General features: G+C 51.5%; 2 protein-coding genes across 5 annotated transcripts in view; one reads left to right on the forward strand and one right to left on the reverse strand.

The window, feature by feature from the left end:
* Positions 1-2,183: 2,183 nt before the first annotated feature.
* PRSS33 (protease, serine, 33) lies at positions 2,184-4,873 on the reverse strand. Of its 2 annotated transcripts, XM_011950244.1 has the most exons (6): positions 4,747-4,873; positions 4,345-4,377; positions 4,054-4,216; positions 3,631-3,902; positions 3,258-3,427; positions 2,184-3,053 (listed from the first exon to the last, which is right to left on the reverse strand). In XM_011950244.1, the coding sequence occupies exons 1-6, from the start codon at positions 4,790-4,792 to the stop codon at positions 2,895-2,897; spliced, it is 843 nt and encodes a 280-aa protein (XP_011805634.1). In that variant the 5' UTR covers positions 4,793-4,873; the 3' UTR covers positions 2,184-2,894. The 2 variants fall into 2 exon arrangements, with proteins under 2 accessions (XP_011805634.1, XP_011805636.1); XM_011950246.1 differs by lacking the exons at positions 2,184-3,053; positions 4,345-4,377 and having other exon boundaries at positions 3,067-3,427; positions 4,747-4,842.
* Positions 4,874-8,053: 3,180 nt separating this feature from the next.
* Positions 8,054-19,237, forward strand: part of LOC105517636 (testisin) — a 24,315-nt gene continuing 13,131 nt past the window's right edge. For all 3 annotated transcript variants that reach the window (XM_011950247.1, XM_011950249.1, XM_011950248.1), the window contains exons 1-2: positions 8,054-8,188; positions 8,278-8,304. In XM_011950247.1, coding sequence (XP_011805637.1) covers positions 8,137-8,188; positions 8,278-8,304 — 79 coding nt within the window. In that variant the 5' untranslated portion in view covers positions 8,054-8,136. The remainder of the gene's footprint in view (positions 8,189-8,277; positions 8,305-19,237) is intronic.

The raw sequence follows: 19,237 nt of genomic DNA on the forward strand, positions 1-19,237 counted from the left end.
TAGAAACGGGATTTTACCATGTTAGCCAGGCTGGTCTCGAGCTCCTGACCTCAGGTGATCCCCCCACTCCTCGGCTTCCCAAAGTGCTGGGATTACAGGCTTGAGCCACCGTGCCCGGCCTGTAGTTTCTTATAAGCAGAGACACTAACCAAAGATGGTGAGTTCTTCCCCCTCCTCTCTGAGCACGCCTGCTCTGTGATGGAGTCCTTTCTAATCAACTTGCTTCTCACTGTGCTCTGTGCCTCACCTTGAATTCCTTCCCGCGTGAGATCCAAGAACCCTCTCTTGGGGTCTGGATTGGGACCTTCTTTTCTGACAACAGGAGTAGAGGAAAAACATGATTTGAGAGAGATTTTCCCTACACACAGATCTTGCTCTGTAGCCCAGGCTGGAGTGCAGTGACGTGATCATTACGGCAGCCTTGAAATCCTGGGTTCAGGCGATCCCACCTCACCCTCCCGAGTAACTGAGACTACAGGCACGGGCCACCATGCCTGGCTAATTTAATTTTTTGTAGAGATGGGGGTTTCACTGTGTTGCCCAGGCTGATCTCGATTTTCTGGCCTCAAGCAATCATCCTGCCTTGGTCTACCAAAACACGGGTTACAAGCATGAACCACTGTGCCTGGCCTACTTTTCTTGTTTTTGTGTTAATACATAGTAGTTATTCATGACCACTAGTTAGCAATGTGCCTTATTTGTAGTGTTTTATAGCTACTTTTGTCCCCAAAAGGGATGTGACATAACTGTTAGTGTGGGATTTGAGTTCAAATGTGGCTTCACTACTTACCAGCTGGTGGCCATGTTACCTAACCTGTCTGGGCCTGTTTCTCTTCTGTGAGATGAGTGTCTCCTTCGAGGGCTCTCAGGTCTGCTGAGAGCATGTACATACCTGGCACAGTGCACACACTCAGCAGGCATAACAGTCACCGCGTTGGCCGACATCTGGACCGCTAGCAGCCATGGGAGAGCAGGTGTTATCAGTTCAGATTACGGAAGGGGACACGGGCCCCATCCTGTGGGGTCAGTGGCACAGGGCCGGCGAGCTGCCGCCCGTCTGGCACTGCAGGCTGTTGTGCCAGGAGCAGGCCAGAAGGAGGGGTGTGGGGAGGCTGCCCTGTTGGGGTGGGAGGGAGTGGAGAGAGTGGAGGACCTCTGCTTTTCCCAGAATCAGACCACCTGGGCTGCAGTCCCAGTGTACCAACCTTGCCGGCGGTGTGACTTTTCGGACTTGTTTTTCTCATCTGGCAAATGGGGACAAGCCACCTCACAGAGCCTCCTGTGGGAATTCAATGAGCTGATGGAATAAAGCTCTCCCTCTGCATGATGTCTGGTGAGGGCTTGATGAGGGGCCGTGATTTTTTTTCATTAATGATCCTCCCTTCCCTGCCCAGCTCAACTCCCTTCTGCCTGCTTAGCTGGGCCTGCAGGCTGGCCTGCCATAGCCATGCCCTGTCGTCCTGGGCACCTGGTCCCTGATGACCCCACCAGCGGTGGCCAATATGTACTACAGTGTGGCCTGTTCTCCACCTGGGGGACAGAGCAGCCTTGAGCACCCTTCCTGCCCCACTTGGCCTGGCCTACCCATGACCATCTAGTACAGCCCACTTCCCCGGCTCCCCAGGAGAAAAGAAGAGGGAGGCAATGCTCAGGCCTGTGCCTGGACCTAAAGGGGCTGCGCCTTTGAAGTTTGCCTTCCCTTGTCTTCCCTTCTCTTCTGCCGACAGCCGCTGTCAGCTCCAGAGTAGGTTTTGAGTTTTCCAGGTTTTGTTTCTTTCTGCAGCTGTGGAAACTGACCTCTGTCTATTGGAATGGGTGGTCCTGGCTCTGGAGACAAGGACATGGCAGAGAGGGGACAGGATGCCAGGCACCAGGCTGCAAGGGGACCCCACGGGTGGGCAAGGCCGTCGGCGTCTGGATGCAGGTGTCAGTAGGGTGACCTGGGCCCCAGGGTCACCCTGGGCGTGAATGGTGGCCAGAAACAATGAGAACAGAATCTGGGCCTGCCCCAGGGCTCCTGACCCCTCCTCAGCCGAGGATCTGATGCCAAGTGCCCAGCCTCTTGGAGTACCTGGGGAGGTGGCCACGCTGGCCAGCCCACCTTTCCCACTGGGACACCTCCATCACAGTGGAGCAAAATCTGTATTAGTTTTTATTGCTCTATAAATGTCAGCACAAATGGAGCAGCTTAAAACACATGTTTGTTAAGTCACAACTTTGTAGGTCAGGAGTCCGGGTGGCTCAGCCAGGTTCTCTGCTTAGGGTCTTTTTAGGTTGAAATGAAGGGGTTGGCCAGTGGGGCTCTTACCTGGAGGCTGGTGAAGAACTTACTTCCCAGCTCTTTCAGGGTGCTGCCAGAATCCAGTGCCTCGCGGCTGTGGGTCTGAGGGTTCCGATTCCCTGCCGGCTGTCGGCAGGGGCTGCTGTCTGCTCCTAGAGGCTGCTCATGGGCTGCGTTCCCCGTGTCCTCAAAGCCAGCTATGGAGGAACTCCCTGGTGTCAAATCTCTGTCATGCTGTGAATCTGACTTTCTCCAGAAAAAGATGGGCACACAGGCCAGATGGGCAGCAGTTGGTCTGCCCACCGCTGCGTGCTTTGCACCCAGCCCTGGCCAGGGCCGAGAAAAGTCAATACAAGCCAGGAAGGGAGGGGGGAGTGTCACCCCCTGGGACTCATGGCAGATCCCTGGATGAGAGTTGGTGGAGTCAGATCTGGTGAGCCCCAAAGAGGAGAGGAGGCAGGAGGTGGGGAGTAGGGGTTGGGGGTGGCCTTTAGCTTTATTAGGCATCTTGGCCTCAAGGCAGAAGAGATGTGGGATATGGGCAGGTCCCCGGATGAACCAGGAGACTGAGGGACCCCAGCAGCTGGCTCCAGGTCAGCCTCACTGGCTAGCATTAGAAGCTTACATGAGCCTGAATCCAGGGGCTATATGTGGCCACGTTGGTGTAGACACCTGGACGGTTGGGCAGGGCACAACCCTTGCCCCAGCTCACCACGCCCACCAGGACCCAGCTCCCAGACTGCAGGCAGGTCAGGGGTCCCCCAGAATCACCCTGCAGGAGAAAGAGGAGCCTAGGTCTCAGCCCTCCCAGGACCTCAGAACAGTTCTCAGGGTTCCAAACTCCTGGGGTGGTGCCTCTGGGTTGGGGGCCAGGACCCTGAGCCTGAGTTGGTATGTCCTGGGTCCTGGAGTTTAGGGAGGCAGGGTGCTAGGCACAGGGATGGGACTCTGGAGGCTGGGGAGGTGGGGTGCACACCTGGCAGGCGTTCTTGTGGCCCTGGGGGTAGCGGGCACACAGGCTCCCAGGCAGTACAATGGGCTCTGCCAGGGGCACCTCTGCGCCCACGTGGTAGAGGTGGTCACAAGTGGGCGAGTCCAGCAGCAGTACCCTTACTCCCTGTAGCGGTTGCCACTCTGGGAGGAGCACTGGGGGAAGAGGAGGAACCTCTGAAAGGAAGGCGTGGAGCCAGGGTCAGTGGGAGAAGCTGAGTTCTGAGTGAGAGGAGGTTTGGTTCCCGAGAAGCCGTGCTGGGTCTTGGATTGGGGCAGTGAGGGACTGGGATTTCCAGTCATTTGGAGGAGGAGATGGGGGCTCCCCCATGCCTGGGAGCCCCGCCCTCCTGCCTTACCTCCTGGGTGGAGGCTGCCCCAGCCAGTGACCCAGCATGGTGTGCCGGGCGGCGGGCGGGCGCCGGGCACGGGCAGGCAGACGGGCTGGATGCGAGCGCTCAGGGGCACCGGGCGACGCAGCTGCAGCAGTGCCAGGTTGCCGCGGGCCCCGTCCTCGGAGTAGTCCAGGGCCAGCAGCACCCGTCGCACGGGCACCGAGAGCGTGCGGGGCAAGGTGGGGCCCAGATGCAGCGCCCCCAGGCGCACGCGGTACTCAGCTGGCAGTGCCCTCCTGTAGGACAGGAGCGGGGGGCTACTTCCAGCACCCGGTCCTCGACCCCCTCCAGCCTGCCTCCACCCCAACACCTCTGCCGGCCACGCCCTGTTCTCCGCGGGCCTTGCCTTCCTTGCACACCCCGCCTGGGCCCTTGGTGAGCGCTGACCTGGAGAAGCAGTGCGCTGCTGTCAGCACCCACTGGGGGGCGATGAGCGACCCCACACACACGTGTGCCCCACGATGCTGTATGCTCGCCTGCCACGGCCACTCTCCATCCCGGGTATCCCGGCCCCCTACGATCTGACTGGACACGTGGGGCTGCCTGCAGGCTACAAAAGGAGCAGGGGCCGTGAGGGTTGGCTGAGGACCTGGGGCCTGGGAGGCTGGTGTGTGGGGGGAGACACGGGGCCAAGGTCCAGGATGGGGCTGACTCGGGTGGACTCCGAGGCTTCCTCACCTGCAGACTTCCTTCCCTGAGTCCCAGCAGCTCCTGGAGGAGGAAGCAGGGAAGGGATCAGATTATAGATTTGGTGTCAGATAACGGGGTTGGAAGGGAGGCCAGAGATGAGGAAGGAGGGTGAAACATAATGTTGCCCTGACCTTGTGCCAGGCTTTCATGCCGTCTATTATCTTATTTAACCCTTCCCAGAGCACTGTGAAGGTGCAGGGGGGAAGGGAGTATGAGCATGACACCGACAAGCACATCGAGGTGTGGCGAGGTCAAGGTCAGTGGCAGAGAGGATTGAGCCCTTGGAATCAAGATTAGAAAGCCCAAGAGTGCTCCAGGGAGCAGTGAGATGGGAGAACTGGGAGCCAAGGTATCTGCGGCCCTTACCCCCCAGTCCGTGTCCCCACTCACCCAGCACCAGAAGGAGCAGGATCTGGAGATAGGAAGCCCCTCTCATTCTGTCTTCAGGGCTGGGCTGAGTGAGGGTGACACTGCCCAGGGCTTGGATTCTGCTCTGGAGCCAGCAGGGAGAAGAGAGGAGCGTCTGAAAGGTTGGGGAGTTTGTGAGGAGTGGAAAAATCTGAGGAGTCAGGAAGGGCACTGCATCCCATCTCCCTGACGCCCCAGGCTGATGGCTCTTCTTTTTTGCCTGCACAGCCTCTGTAAGGCCTGGATCCAGACAGCAAGGGCCACGACTGCCCCTTAGCAGGGCAGGGAGGGTGCCTGCCATCTGTGTGGTCAGAGAAAGACAGCAGAGGCATCAGTTCTTCCTGCTGAGAATCTGGGATCTCCCCCAGCTGCTTTACATCTTTGAATAAAAAGTTTTCCCCTCAAGACTCAGGCACCCTCGGCTCCCCTCCAGCCTGCTGGGCCCCAGGTGGAGAGGTGAGTGGCAAGGGGGCAGGTGGGGTGTGCTTGGCAAAGGAGCCTCCCATCAGGCCCTGGGGTCTGCAGCTCCCTGCCCTACCCATGCAGGTCTTCTTTTCTGTCTCTTGGGAGACACTCCCATCCTGATGCCCTGTGGCCTCATTGTAACTAATTGCATCTGCAAAGCCTGTGTTTCAAAATCAGGTCAATTCTGATGTTCCAGGTAGACACGAATTTCGGGGACATGTATTCAAACCACTCCACGCCACTTTTCTTTTTTTTTTTGGAGACGGAGTCTCTATCTGTCACCCAGTCTGGAGTGTAGTGGTGTGATCACGACTCACTGCAACCTCCACCTCCCAGGTTCACTCCATTCTCCTGCCAAATAGCTGGGACTACAGGCCCCTGCCACAACGCCCGGCTAATTTTTTGTGTTTTTGGTAGAGATGGGGTTTCACTCTGTTAGCCAGAATGGTCTCGATCTCCTGACCTCGTGATCCGCCCGCCTCGGCCTCTCAAAGTGCTGGGATTATAGGCGTGAGCCACCGTGCCCAGCCCAAGGAGGCTATTTCTCATAAAGGGTTGCAGGCAGGACGCGGTGGCTCACACCTGTAATCCCAGCACTTTGGGAGTCCGAGGTGGGCAGATCACTTGAGGTCAGGAGTTCAAGACCAGCCTGGCCAACATGGTGAAACCCTGTCTCCACAAAAATTAGCTGGGCGTGGTGGTGTGCACCTGTAATCCCAGCTACTTGGGAGGCTGAAGCAGGAGAATCGCTTGGACCTGGGAGACAGAGGTTGCAGTGAGCCAAGATGGTGCTACTGCACTCCAGCATGGGTGACACAGCAAGGCTTTTGTCTCAAAATAAAAATAAATAAATAAACAAATGGTTGCAGCCTGCAGGCTGGCCATTCTGCAGGCCATAAGTGCAGCATCCGGCAGAGACTGTTAACAGGTACTTCGAGGGAGGAGGGGATAAGACAAGAATTTATTCTGAAGCAGTTGCCACATACACATACTCAACAGGATATAGGAGGAACCATATTTATGAAAGAGAGCTGCACGCAGTTGTGGCAAGCAAGCACGCACGTTGCATTCATCCCATGTTCACGCTGGGGTGGCAACTTAACATTTAAATGCATTACATTAAGTCCTATATATCAAAAGGTCTTTTCATGACATCAAAGCACTCAAGTGCACAGCCTCTGGAAACCAGTCAGAACCAACCCTTGATTGGAGGCCTCTTATCAGGAGAAAGTGACTGAAATCAGTTTCTTGTCCAATCAAAGCTGTAGTTGTGGCTTGTGGAACAGGGAAGTCAGTTATCTAGTGTCTGTCAATGGATGAGTTATAATTGTTTTAATATTGCTTATCTCTAGGCCAGCACTTGCTTAACTGCCAGAGAAAAAGAAAAACCTTGTTGCAGTTAGAACACAGTTTATATAGTTTATTCTTTATTTATTTTTTTTGAGACGGAGTTTTTGCTCTGTCACCCAGGCTGGAGTGCAGTAGCACCATCTTGGCTCACTGAAACCTCTGCCTCCTGAGTTCAAGCGATTCTCCTTCCTCAGCCTCCCAAGTAGCTGGGATTACAGGTGCCCACCACCATGCCTGGCTAATTTTTTAGTAGAGACAGGATTTCACCATGTTGGCCAGGCTGGTCTTGAACTCCTGAGCTCAAATGATCTGCCCACCTCAGCCTCCCAAAGTGCTGAGATTACAGGCGTGAGCCACTGCGCTTAGCCCAGCCATGCTATTATTTGCATTCCTAGTCATGGAAACTCAGAAAAATATGATCCTTTTGCTATAAGAGCCACGGGGTAGCCTTACAGCAGACGGTTAACTCAATAGACTTGGGGTGTTCAGATGCTGCACATCCAAGCCTCTAAGATCTTGAATGTCTTGCCTGATAAGAATGCCTCTGCATAGGATCCCTGGGCCCCGCCAGACAGCTGATGCTCACAACATGACTGATGGCGGGGCCTTGAGCCAGGTGGTATCAGGGGACCTCTGGAGGGGCTGGAGGCTGACTGATTAGCGTCAGTCATGCAGCTGCTCCAGGCACCGCCAACCTCCAGTAAAACCGTGCTGCCAAGGCTCAGGCCAGCGTCCCTGGTTGTGACACTTCCATGCTGGGAGAATGACGGGCATGCATAGGCCTCCTCTGGAGTGCTCACTGCAGCCTTCCTCCTGGTCTCGCCTGCACTCTGCCCTGTGTGCCTTTTCCTTTGCTGGTTTTAACCTAAGTCCTTTCACTCTGTGAACTCTAAACCCTTACCATGAGTGTGATGGTTTTTCTGAGTAGCAGGAGCCCTGCAGGAGGTCTTATGCACCTGGACTCAGTGGCCCATTCACATCTAGTACTGTAGGGCCTGCTTGGTTACCTTGGTTCCCTGAAACATCTCCCACAAGGCGGGAGACCCCCGCGGTGGCTCCAGGTAGCTGTGTGGGCCCTGCAGGGCAGCGGGCAGGGAGTGGGGCCGAGAACCCCTGGGCGGTGCACAGTCTGCGGGTCTGTACAGGACGAGCACTGCCAGCAGCAGGTTCCACGCTGCCAGGCCCCACCCCGCCCTCAGGAAGGCCTTGCCTGCCTGCTTTAAGGGGACTCCCGGCTCAGGGCCAGACCCTTGGTGCTGGAGGAAGTCATGGGTGGAGGACAGGAGGCACTAAGCGGGCAGCCAGGACCCCCGGGCTGCAGACAAGAAAGGGACTGTGGGGTCCACCAGGTCTGGGCCACATCAAGGAATGTGGTTGAAGACCCGCCCGTAGGAGTTGAAAGCCAGGGCGCTGCCAGGCCTGAGAGTCCCCAAACAGCCCTTAGGCCCGGTTTGGGAGGATGAAGCTGGAGCTCCCATCCCGCCCTGCCCCCAGGGGGCGGCCCAGGCCCGGAGCGAGAGGAGGCAGAGGGGGCGCCAGGCCGCGGGAGAGGAGGCTATGGGCGCGCACGGGGCGCTGCTGCTGGCGCGGGCTGGACTCGGGAAGCCGGGTGAGCTCGGGCAGCTGCTGGCGGGACGGGGGGCAGCGGGGAGGACGCGAGGTGGAGGCCGCGGGGGGCTCACTTCTTGTCTCCTGCAGAGTCAGATGAGGCGGAGCTGTTGTCAGGTAGGGCGCCCGGGACGCGCTATGCCTGCCAGGGTGGCTGGGCCCGGGTGCACCGGGGCCCATCTACTGCTCTCTGTTCCAGGTCCCAAGAACGTGATGCTCAAGTAACTAATGGCCCCTGGGGGTGGGAACGTCCCCAGCGTCACCTTCTTGGCGCGCGGTTCCCCAGGGAGCCCCTCGCTGCGCGCACCCTGGGGCAAGGCCGGGCGGGGCGGGCCTGCCCCACCCTTATCCCTCGCAGCTCAGCCGCGTCCATCTGTCCATCCCAGAGGCCTGCGGCCACTGGGAAGTTCACTCGCTGGTGGCGGGCGGAGTGGAGTCCGCGCGTGGGCGCTGGCCATGGCAGGCCAGCCTGCGCCTGAGGAGGCGCCACCGATGTGGAGGGAGCCTGCTTAGCCGCCGCTGGGTGCTCACGGCCGCGCACTGCTTCCGAAAGTGAGTCTGGGGGCGGTCGGGGCCTCGGGCTTGCTAATGGCCTCCGGGATGAGCAAACAGTAGCCACTCCGCAGCTCGGCCTCAGGGACTGGACCTCCAGCGAGCTCAGGCGGCCAGCCCCCAGTTCCAGGGCTCCCTGCCCTCTCTCCTTTTCTGCCAGGCACTACTATCCTTCCGAGTGGACGGTCCAGTTGGGCGAGCTGACTTCCAGGCCAACTCCTTGCAACCTGCGGGCCTACAGCAATCGTTACAAAGTGCAGGACATCATTGTGAACCCTGACGCCCTTGGGGTTCTAGACAATGACATTGCCCTGCTGAGACTGGCCTCCTCTGTCGCCTACAATGTGTACATCCAGCCCATTTGCGTTGAGTCCTCCACCTTCACCTTCGTGCACCGGCCGGACTGCTGGGTGACCGGCTGGGGGTTAATCAGCCCCAGTGACAGTGAGGCTGGGGATACACCGGGTGGGGCGATGGGGGTCTGGGGTGGACATTACCCTCTACCCCTCTTCCCGCTACACAAGCACAGCAGCCCCTCCCTGGTCAGGGGGTGCAACTGCACCCCTCCTGCTCTCAATCTCTCCTCACCTGCTTTTCTGCTCTCACTGCCACCTGCCAGGGCAGGGATCAAACTCCCAGTTCTCCCCGCTGCCAGGGACTGTGGGGGCCAGCAGGACAGTGTGAGAGGGAGGCCAGCTTGCCCCGGGCCTGAAGGAGTGAGGGGGAGTTCGGGAGGACCTGGTGACAGAAACCTCAGGCAACGATTTGTAAAAATTGAGACAACTCACAAACCATAAAATGTTCAAGTGTTCAGTGTTGAAGTACACAATTCAGTGATTTTTAGCCTACAGTCCTGTGTCACTTAATGACCGGGGTATGTTCTGTGATACGCATCATGAGGCAGTTTCATTATTGTGTCAACATCATGGAGTGTAGTTACACAAACCTGGATGGCAGAGCCTACTACACACCCAGACTGTACGGTCTAGCCCATTGCTCCTGGGCTACAAACCTGTGCAACTTGTTACTGCGCTGAATACCAGAGCAGTTGTAACACACTGGTAAGTACTTACGTACTTAAGCGTATCTAAACAGAGAAGAGGCACGGTAAAAATATGGCATAAAAGATAAAAACCAGGCTGGGCAGATGAGCCTGTAATCCCAGTACTTTGGGAGGCCGAGGCAGGTGAATCACCTGAGGTCAGGAGTTCGAGACCAGCCTGACCAATATGGTGAAACCCTGTCTGTACTAAAAATACAAAAATTAGCCGGGTGTGATAGCGGGTGCCTGTAATCTCAGTTCCTCGGGAGGCTGAGGCAGGAGAATCTCTTAAACCCGTGAGGGGCAGAGGTTTCAGTGAGCCAAGATAGTGCCACTGCATTCCAGCCTGGGTGACAGAGGGAGACTCCATCTCAAAAAAAAAAAAAAAAAAAGATGAAAAACAGTATGCCTGTGCCCTAGGCACTTACCATTAGTGGAGCTTGCCAGACTGGAAGTGGCTGTTGGTAGGTGAATGAATGGTGAGTGAATGTGAAGGTCTAGGACATGACTCCACACTACTATAGACTTTATAAACACTGTACGCGAGGCTACACTAAATTTACCCCAAAACCTGTTCTTTCTTTAATAGCAAGTGGAACGTAGCTTACTGTAAACTTTTTACTTTTTAAAAATTATTACTATTTTAACTTTTTTACTGTTTTGTAATAGCAGCTACCTTATTTCAAGACACAAACAAGTTGTATAGCTATATGAAAATATTTTCTTTCTTTATATCCTTTTTCTATGAGCTTTTTTTCTGTTCCATACACACGGAACATACAACATATGATTTTTTAGGGGTCTAGAGTATTTGCTATAACATAGTGTCTCCAAGATTCATTTTGTGGGATATATCAATATAGGGTTTCACTATGTTGGCCAGGCTGGTCTCGAACTCCTGACCTCTGGTGATCTACCCACTTTGGCCTCCCAAAGTGCTGGGATTACAGATGTGAGCCACCATGCCCGGCTTCCAGCTAATTTATTATTTTTTTGGGGGGGTGGGTAGAGATAGGGGTCTCACTTTGTTGCTCAGAGTGGTCAATTTTTTTTTTTTTCTGAAACAGAGTTTCACTCTTGTCACCCAGGCTAGAGTGCAATGGCACGATCTCAGGTCACTGCAACCTCCTCCTCCTGTGTTCAAGCGATTCACCTGCCTCAGTCTCCCAAGTAGCTGGGACTACAGGCATGCACCACCATGTCTGGCTAATTTTTATATTTTTAGTAGTGACAGGGTTTCACCATGTTGGTCAAGCTGGTCTGGAATACCTGACCTCAGGTGATCTACCTGCCTCTGCCTCCCACAGTGCTGGGATTACAGGCATGAGCCACTGTGCTCAGCCTGAGTTTTTGTGTTACTTTTTTTTTTTTTTTGGTCGTCTTGATTTTTAGATGTTAATTTTGCATATTGCAACTGCTGGGTTTCTTCATTGGTTCTAACAGTTTTGTGGAATCTTTAGTGATTTCTACAAAAAGAATCATGTCATCTGTGAACAATGGTAATTTTACTTCTTTTTAAATTCAGAAGACTTATTTTTTACCTTGCCTAATTGCTCTGGGTGGGACTTCCAGTGCTATGTTGAATAGTAGTGGTAAAAGTGGGTGTCCTTGACTTGTTTCTGATCTTGAAGGAAAAGCTTTCAGTTTTTCACCATTGAGTATGATTTTTGCTATGGGCTTTTCTTTTCTTTTCTCTTCTTTTGAGAAGGAGTCTTGCTGTTCGCCCAGGCTGGAGTGCAGTGGCACCATCTCGGTTCACTGCAAGCTCTGCCTCCTGGGTTCATGCCATTGTCCTGCCTCAGCCTCCCGAGTAGCTGGGACCACGGGCACCCGCCACCATGCCTGGCTAATTTTTTGTATTTTTAGTAGAGACAGGGTTTCACCGTGTTAGCCAGGATGGTCTCGACCTCATTATCCGCTCACCTCGGCCTCCCAAAGTGCTGGAATTACAGGCGTGAGCCACCATACCTGGCCCGATGTGGGCTTTTCTTATATGGTCTTTATTACATTGAGTTAGTTTCCTTCTATTCCTAGTTTGCCAAACGTTTTCATCATCAAAGCGTGTTGAGTATTGTGACATGCTTTTTCTGTGTCAATGGAGATGATTGTGTGGCTTGTCCTTCATTCTATTTATGTAATATTCCTTATCAACTGATTTGAAAATGTTGGACTACCCTGCCCTTGTGGGATGAGTATTACTTGGTCATGGTATACAGTTCCCTTAATATGCTGCTAGATTTGGTTTGCCCTATTTTGTTGAGGAGTTTTACATGCACAGTCATAAGAGACACTGGTTTTTAGTTTTCCTTTGTGTGTGTGTGGGATCGTTGTCTGGCTTTGGAGTGCAGGATAATGCTGGCCTCATGGAATGTTTCCTGAAGTGTTTCCTTCTCTTCTGTTTTTGGGAAGTGCTCAGGAAGGATTGGTGTTACTTCTTCATATGTTGGTGGAATTCAGCAATGAAGCTACCTGATCCTAAGATTTTCTTTGTTGGGAGATTTTAAATTTCTGATTCAATCTTTTCACTTATCATAAGTCTGTGCAGATTTTCTCTTTCTTTTCTAGTTGGTTTTGGTAGTTTATGTATCTCCAGGTAGGAATTTTTTCATTTCCACTAGGTTATCTGATTTGTTGTTGTACAATTGCTCATAGTATTCTTTTATAGTCATTTTTATTTCTGTAAGGTCAGTAGTAATGTCCCCACTTACATGGTCAATTTTGTTGATCTCTCAAAGAACCAACCTTTTTGGTTTCATTGATTTCCTCTATTGTTTTTCTACCCTCTAGTTTGTCTTCCTCCATTCTACTCTTTATTCCCTTCTTCCTTTTTTTTTTTTTTGAGATGGAGTTTTGCTCTTGTCACCCAGGGTAGAGTACAATGGTGCCATCTCGGCTCACTGCAGCCTCCACCTACTGGGTTCAAGCCATCCTCCTGCCTCGGCCTCCCTAGAAGCTGGGATTATAGGCATGTGCCACCATACCCAGCTAATTTATGTATTTTTAGTAGGGACAGAGTTTTGCCATGTTGGCCAGGCTGGTCTCGAACTCTTGACCTCAGGTGATCTGCCTGTCTCGGCCTCCTAAAGTGCTGGGATTACAGGCATTAGCCACCACACCTGGACTATTCCCTTCTTTCTGCTAGCTTTGTATTTAGTTTCTTCTTTTTCTGGATCCTTAAAATGTAAAGTTACTGATTTGAGATTTTCCTTCTTTATTAATGTGGGCATTTATAGCTCATATTTCCTCCTGAGAACTGCTTTTGCTGCAACTCATAAGTTTTTATCTTTTGTGTTTTCATTGTCATTCATCTCAAAGTATTTTCTAAGTTTCCTTGTGATTTCTTATTTGGCCTATTGGTCATTCAAAAGTGTGTTGCTTAATTTCTATATATTTGTGAATTTTTCCTTGTTCATTCTGTTATTGACTTATAGGTTCATTCCCTTGTGATCAGTGAAGATGTTTTGTATGATTTCAGCCTTGTCTAATTCTCTGCAACTTGTTTTGTGACTTGACATATTGTCTATCCTGGAGAATGTTCTGCTTACACTTTGGAAGACTATATTCTACTATTGTTTGGGTGGCCTATTCTATCTGTTAGGAATGATTGATTTATGGTGCTGTTCTAGAACTCTATTATTAATGATCTTCTCTCTGCTTGTTTTATCTATTTATTCTTATTCTTATTATTATTTGAGACAGAGTCTCACTCTGTTGCCCAGGCTGGAGTGCAGTGGCTTGATCTCGGCTCACTGCAGCCTCGGCCTTGCAGGCTCAAGCGATTCTCCTGCCTCAGCCTCCTAAGTAGCTGGGATTACAGGCACCTGCCACTATGCGCAGCTAATTTTTTGTATTTTTAGTAGAGACAGGGTTTCACCATCTTGGGCAGGCTGGTCTCGAACTCCTGTCCTTGTGATTTGCCTGCCTCGGCCTCCCAAAGTGCTGGGATTAAAGGTGTGAGCCACTGTGCCCGGCTGTTCTATTAATTATTAATAGCGAGCTATTAACATCTCCAACTATTATTGTAGAACTGTCTATTTCTCCTGCCAATTCTGTCAATTTTGCTTTATATGTTTTGGAAATCTGTTGTTAGGTATGAAGATTCTTATGATTGGTGTATTTTCTTGATGATTTGATTGTTTTATCAATATGTAATGTTCTTGGACTCTTATAACAAGTTCGTATTGGCTGGGCGCGGTGGCTCAAGCCTGTAATCCCAGCACTTTGGGAGGCCAAGACGGGCGGATCACGAGGTCAGGAGATCGAGACCATCCTGGCTAACACGGTGAAACCCCGTCTCTACTAAAAAAAAAAAATGCAAAAACCTAGCCGGGCGAGGCGGCGGGCGCCTGTAGTCCCAGCTACCCGGGAGGCTGAGGCAGGAGAATGGTGTAAACCCGGGAGGCGGAGCTTGCAGTGAGCTGAGAGCTGGCCACTGCACTCCAGCCTGGGGGACAGAGCGAGACTCCGCCTCAAAAAAACAAACAAACAAACAAACAAAAAAAAAAACAAGTTCGTATTAAACTCTATTCTGTCTGGCATAGTATAGCAACCTCAGCTCTCTTTTGGTTACTATTTTTATGGAACTTTTTCCCAACCTTTCACTTTCAGCCTGTGTGTTTCACTGGATCTAAAAGTGCATCTCTTATAAGGAGCACCGATCTGGATCCAGTGATTTTTTTAAAAGCTGTTATATCAGTCTCTGCTTTGTATTTGGAGCATTCAAGTCCTTTACATGAAGAGTAATTAATTACTGATCTGCGAAGAATTACTTCTGCCATTTTGTTATCTGGTTTTTAGATCTCATCATATCTTTTTTCTATACCTATGTTTTATGTTTTTTTGTTTCTTATCTCCTCATTTTTGTGTAACCGACTCTTTAGAGTACCATATTGATTCCCTTCTCATTTCCTTCTCTGTGTTTATTTTGCTTTGTTAGTGGTTGCTCTAGGGATTACAATTAACATCTAAACCTTATAACAACCTACTTTGAATTTATACCAACTTAGCTTCAATAGTATTCACAAAATCTCCGTTCCTATACGGCTCCATTCTTCCACTTTGTGTTGTTATTGTCACAATTTACATCCTTATTCATTGTGTAACCTTTAACCTATATTTATAATTATTGTTTTATGTATTTGTCTTTTAAATTATGTAAGAAAAAGAGGAGTTGGCTGGGCGCGGTGGCTCAAGCCTGTAATCCCAGCACTTTGGGAGGCCGAGACGGGCGGATCACGAGGTCAGGAGATCGAGACCATCCTAGCTAACACAGTGAAACCCCGTCTCTACTAAAAAATACAAAAAACTAGCCGGGCGAGGTGGCGGGCGCCTGTAGTCCCAGCTCCTCAGGAGGCTGAGGCAGGAGAATGGCGTAAACCCGGGAGGCGGAGCTTGCAGTGAGCTGAGATCCGGCCACTGTACTCCAGCCTGGGGGACAGAGCGAGACTCTATCTCAAAAAAAAAAAAAAAAAAAAAGAAAAAGAAAAAGAGGAGTTACACACCAAAACCACAATAATACTGACTTTTATATTTGCCTGTGTAGTTATCTTAACCAGGGCTACTTTATTTGTTTGTCCGACTTTGAGTTACTTTCTAGAGTTCTTTCATTTTACCTGGAAGGATTCCTTTATCCACTTCTTGTAGGATAAGTCGACTAATGACAAATCTTCTCAGCTTTTGGTTATCTGAGAATGTCTTAATTTCTTCTTCATTTTTTTCCTGATATAAAATTCTTGGTTGACTGTTTCTGTTCATCTTGCTGAGGATCCCTTGTCCTTGATGAATCACTTCTCTCTTCCTGTTCATAAGATTCTCCCTTTATCTTTTGTTAGTTTTATTATAATGTGTCTCAGGGTAAATCTCTTTGTGTTTAACCTATGTGGAATTTGCTCAGCTTCTTAAATCTGTGGGTTCACGTCTTTCATCAAATATGGCAAGTTTTGACCTGGATCCCACAGCTGTAGTGTGTTAATCATAAACATTCTCATCTACTGTAGCCCTTCTTCCTGCTGTGCTTTAGCTGAGAAATCTCTCTGCTGACTCAGGCAGGGGCTATCATCTCCATTCTACAGATAGAGAAACAAGTTTCAGGAGCCCTGCAACAGCCTGGCCCACCCACTGGGTTAATCTGTGATATTGTTGATGGCTGTTGATGCACTGGGTGCTGGGGAGTCAAGAGCAATGCTGGGTACTGTGGGTGTGTCAGGGATCCCCCACCACCACTATAACACATGCCCTTTCTCCTCTCCCTGCTCCAGATGGCAGAGGAGAGGTGAAGGGTGCTGCTTTTCTCTGTCCTATCTCCAGCACCTCTGCCACCTCCTTACAACCTCCGGGAAGTGCAGGTCACCATCTTAAACAACACCAGGTGTAATTACCTGTTTGAACAGCCCTCTAGCCGTAGGATGATCCAGGATTCCATGTTTTGTGCTGGTGCTGAGGATGGCAGTGTAGACACCTGCAAAGTGAGTGCCTCTACCCCACCAGGGAATCCCGCCCTCTCCAGCTTCAAACCTGAGAGCAACTGCCATTTCCTCCCCAACCACTCCCAACCCATTGCTTGGATTTCTTATGAGAAAACCAGTGCAGTCTTAGTTATTGAGCCTACAAAATATGCTTCTCATTTTTCATAAATTCTGCCTGCATTGATTAACCCACCAACCCCTGGAGGCTGTTGCCCCACTTTGAAAGTGTAGAAACTGGCCAGGCGCGGTGGCTCAAGCCTGTAATCCCAGCACTTTGGGAGGCCGAGACGGGCGGATCACGAGGTCAGGAGATCGAGACCATCCTGGCGAACACTGTGAAACCCCGTCTCTACTAAAAAATACAAAAAACTAGCCGGGCGAGGTGGCGGGCGCCTGTAGTCCCAGCTACTCGGGAGGCTGAGGCAGGAGAATGGTGTAAACCCGGGAGGTGGAGCTTGCAGTGAGCTGAGATCTGGCCACTGCACTCCAGCCCGGGCGACAGAGCAAGACTCTGTCTTAAAAAAAAAAAAAAAGAAAGTGTAGAAACTGCGACTTGATTGATTCTATGGGAAGGAGTAAGATTTGCATTCAGTCTGCCTAGCCCCACAGCCCCTCCTGCTCTCATGGCCTGTCTACTCCCCAGGCTGGGCTCACCCATGCTACTCCCCAGGGTGACTCAGGTGGACCCTTGGTCTGTGACAAGGATGGACTGTGGTATCAGGTTGGAATCGTGAGCTGGGGAATGGACTGCGGTCAACCCAATCGGCCTGGTGTCTACACCAACATCAGTGTGCACTTCCAGTGGATCCGGAGGGTGATGTCCCACAGTACACCCAGGCCAAACCCCTCCCAGCTGTTGCTGCTCCTTGCTCTGCTATGGGCTCCCTGACTCCTGCAGCCCTTCTGAGTCCACCAGAAACTGTGAGGCTGCAGTGGGGACCACAGTATTGGTTCACTCCCCTGGGCAGTGGGCACTTCAGGGACAGGGTTGGGACTGCCTGCTGGATCAGATTCCAGCCCCTTTTGTCCCGTTTGCTAATAAATATGTGTGCATGTTCAAGCTGATGCCTTGCAGAGCTTTCTGTGGACCTAAGGGGCTTCGTGGACAACTCCCTCCTCTTCACTCATGTCCAGTCCAGGCCAAGACCCCACCTGAACTCCTAAATTGTTATCCAGGTTTTTGTTGCAAACAGCAGGACCCTCTGGTTATTTCAATCGGGAAGATAATTGATGGAAGAACAGTAGTACTTCAGTGTGTCAGAGGGGTGGGAAGACATGGATTGGGGTGCCAGGGAGGAAATGCTGCCAGTGCTGCCATCCCAGGGTTCCCAGTCACACAAATGCCCGATGTTCCTGATCTTACTTTGGTCACTCCAGTCGTTGACCTGAAACCAGGACATGGGTGCAGGTAGTTTATCTGGAAGGTGATCCCAGGAAGCAAAGACGAGAAAGTGGAGAAACCAAGGCAGGAAAGGCACAAATGCCAATGAATTTGCTCAAACTGGGAGAAATTGAGCCACAATCCTATGGGGGCTTCAGCACTGGCCCACTGAGGACAAGGACACCGGGGGTGAGTATTTCTGTCTTGCCCCCGACCCCACATGTTGAGGGAGGTCCTGGGGGCATGGTATGATGCCCCAGAGCTGTAGCAGCCCCTAGGTGAGGCTGTGGGCACCCAGGCAGCTGCTGTAGCAGCACCATAAGGTGGCTGACATGGGGGAGGGGAGTTTGTCTTCCCCTTGCCTTGAGGTTCCTGACCCCAGCATCAGCTTGGCCAAGGAACCAGTCCAACAAGGTAGATGCTGCAGGCTCCCTGAACTGGGAAAGCGATCTGCATTTTTCCAAGATCCAAAAATGCTGTGAGCACAAGAAGGTGCGAGAAGCTCTGGCCTAGACAGCCCCTGATCTCATCCCCACCCCACAGCCTCTGCGCCTTTGAAAATGCATCCACTTGAAGCAAACTCTCCCTGCTCACCGTTAGCCTCGGGAGAAAGGCTGTAGAGGGGCTCTGGTTCCTCAAACCATGGAGGGTGGGCAGTCACAGGTGATTCCTGCCTACAACTTTCTCCCACCCTTCAGGACCGCATCACTCACCAGGGGGTGGCTGACCTAATAGCAAGTGGAATTGCCAGTCCTGCCAAATTGTAGCGGGAGTGTCATGATCCAGTGGACGTGCTATCCCCCTATCCCATGCATGCGCTGGGGTCGGGAGAGGCTCTTCCTGCCGAGGAGATCTGGCCTGTCCACATAGAGGAAGATCGAGACTGGAAAAGGGTGGGCAGATTCCAAGGCAGGACTGGAGTGGATGTAGCTGGTTCTGAGGGACAGGAAGTGAGTCCAGCGACGCCCTTTCTAAGTTTGAGGGTGTTCTGCAGGTGAGCAGGTCCATGCAAACCTATCTTCAAAGGCCAAGGGAGCCAACGGGACAAACAAAGAGGCTGACAAATCCAGTGTCTAAGAAACAAACATTTAATAAGAAATTACAAACTGGAGTGATGTCTTGGTTGTCCATGAGATGGTGGATCTCCACACCTGCCCTGCAGAAAGTATTCTTTGTATCACAAGTGTTTTTTTTTTGTTTTTTTTTTAAAACAAGTGCAATTGGTTATGCCTCAGACATTCTAGCAAAATCTTGACCACCGGGGAGGTGACAGAGGCATCTTTCTGAAGAGTTATCTGTGTGACAGGGACCACTTGGTATGCCTGAGCGAAACATGGTCATCATGGGGTTTTCACTTCAAGATGGTGTCACTCTTGCCATACAAAAGGCTGTTTTCCTATAGGTCTGGGGACATTCCAGTGAAGTTGAACAAGTGAAGTAGAGACGGACTTTTTTTTTTTTGAGATGGAGTCTCACACTGTTGCCTGGGCTGGAGTACAAGGGTGCCATCTTGGCTCACTGCAACCTCCACCTCCTGGTTCACATGATTCTCCTGCCTCAGCCTCCCAAGTAGCTGGGATTACAGGTGCACACCACCACACCTGGCTAATT

Source organism: Colobus angolensis, unplaced genomic scaffold (assembly GCF_000951035.1).
Source record: "Colobus angolensis palliatus isolate OR3802 unplaced genomic scaffold, Cang.pa_1.0 Scaffold303, whole genome shotgun sequence".
NCBI lineage: Eukaryota > Metazoa > Chordata > Mammalia > Primates > Cercopithecidae > Colobus > Colobus angolensis.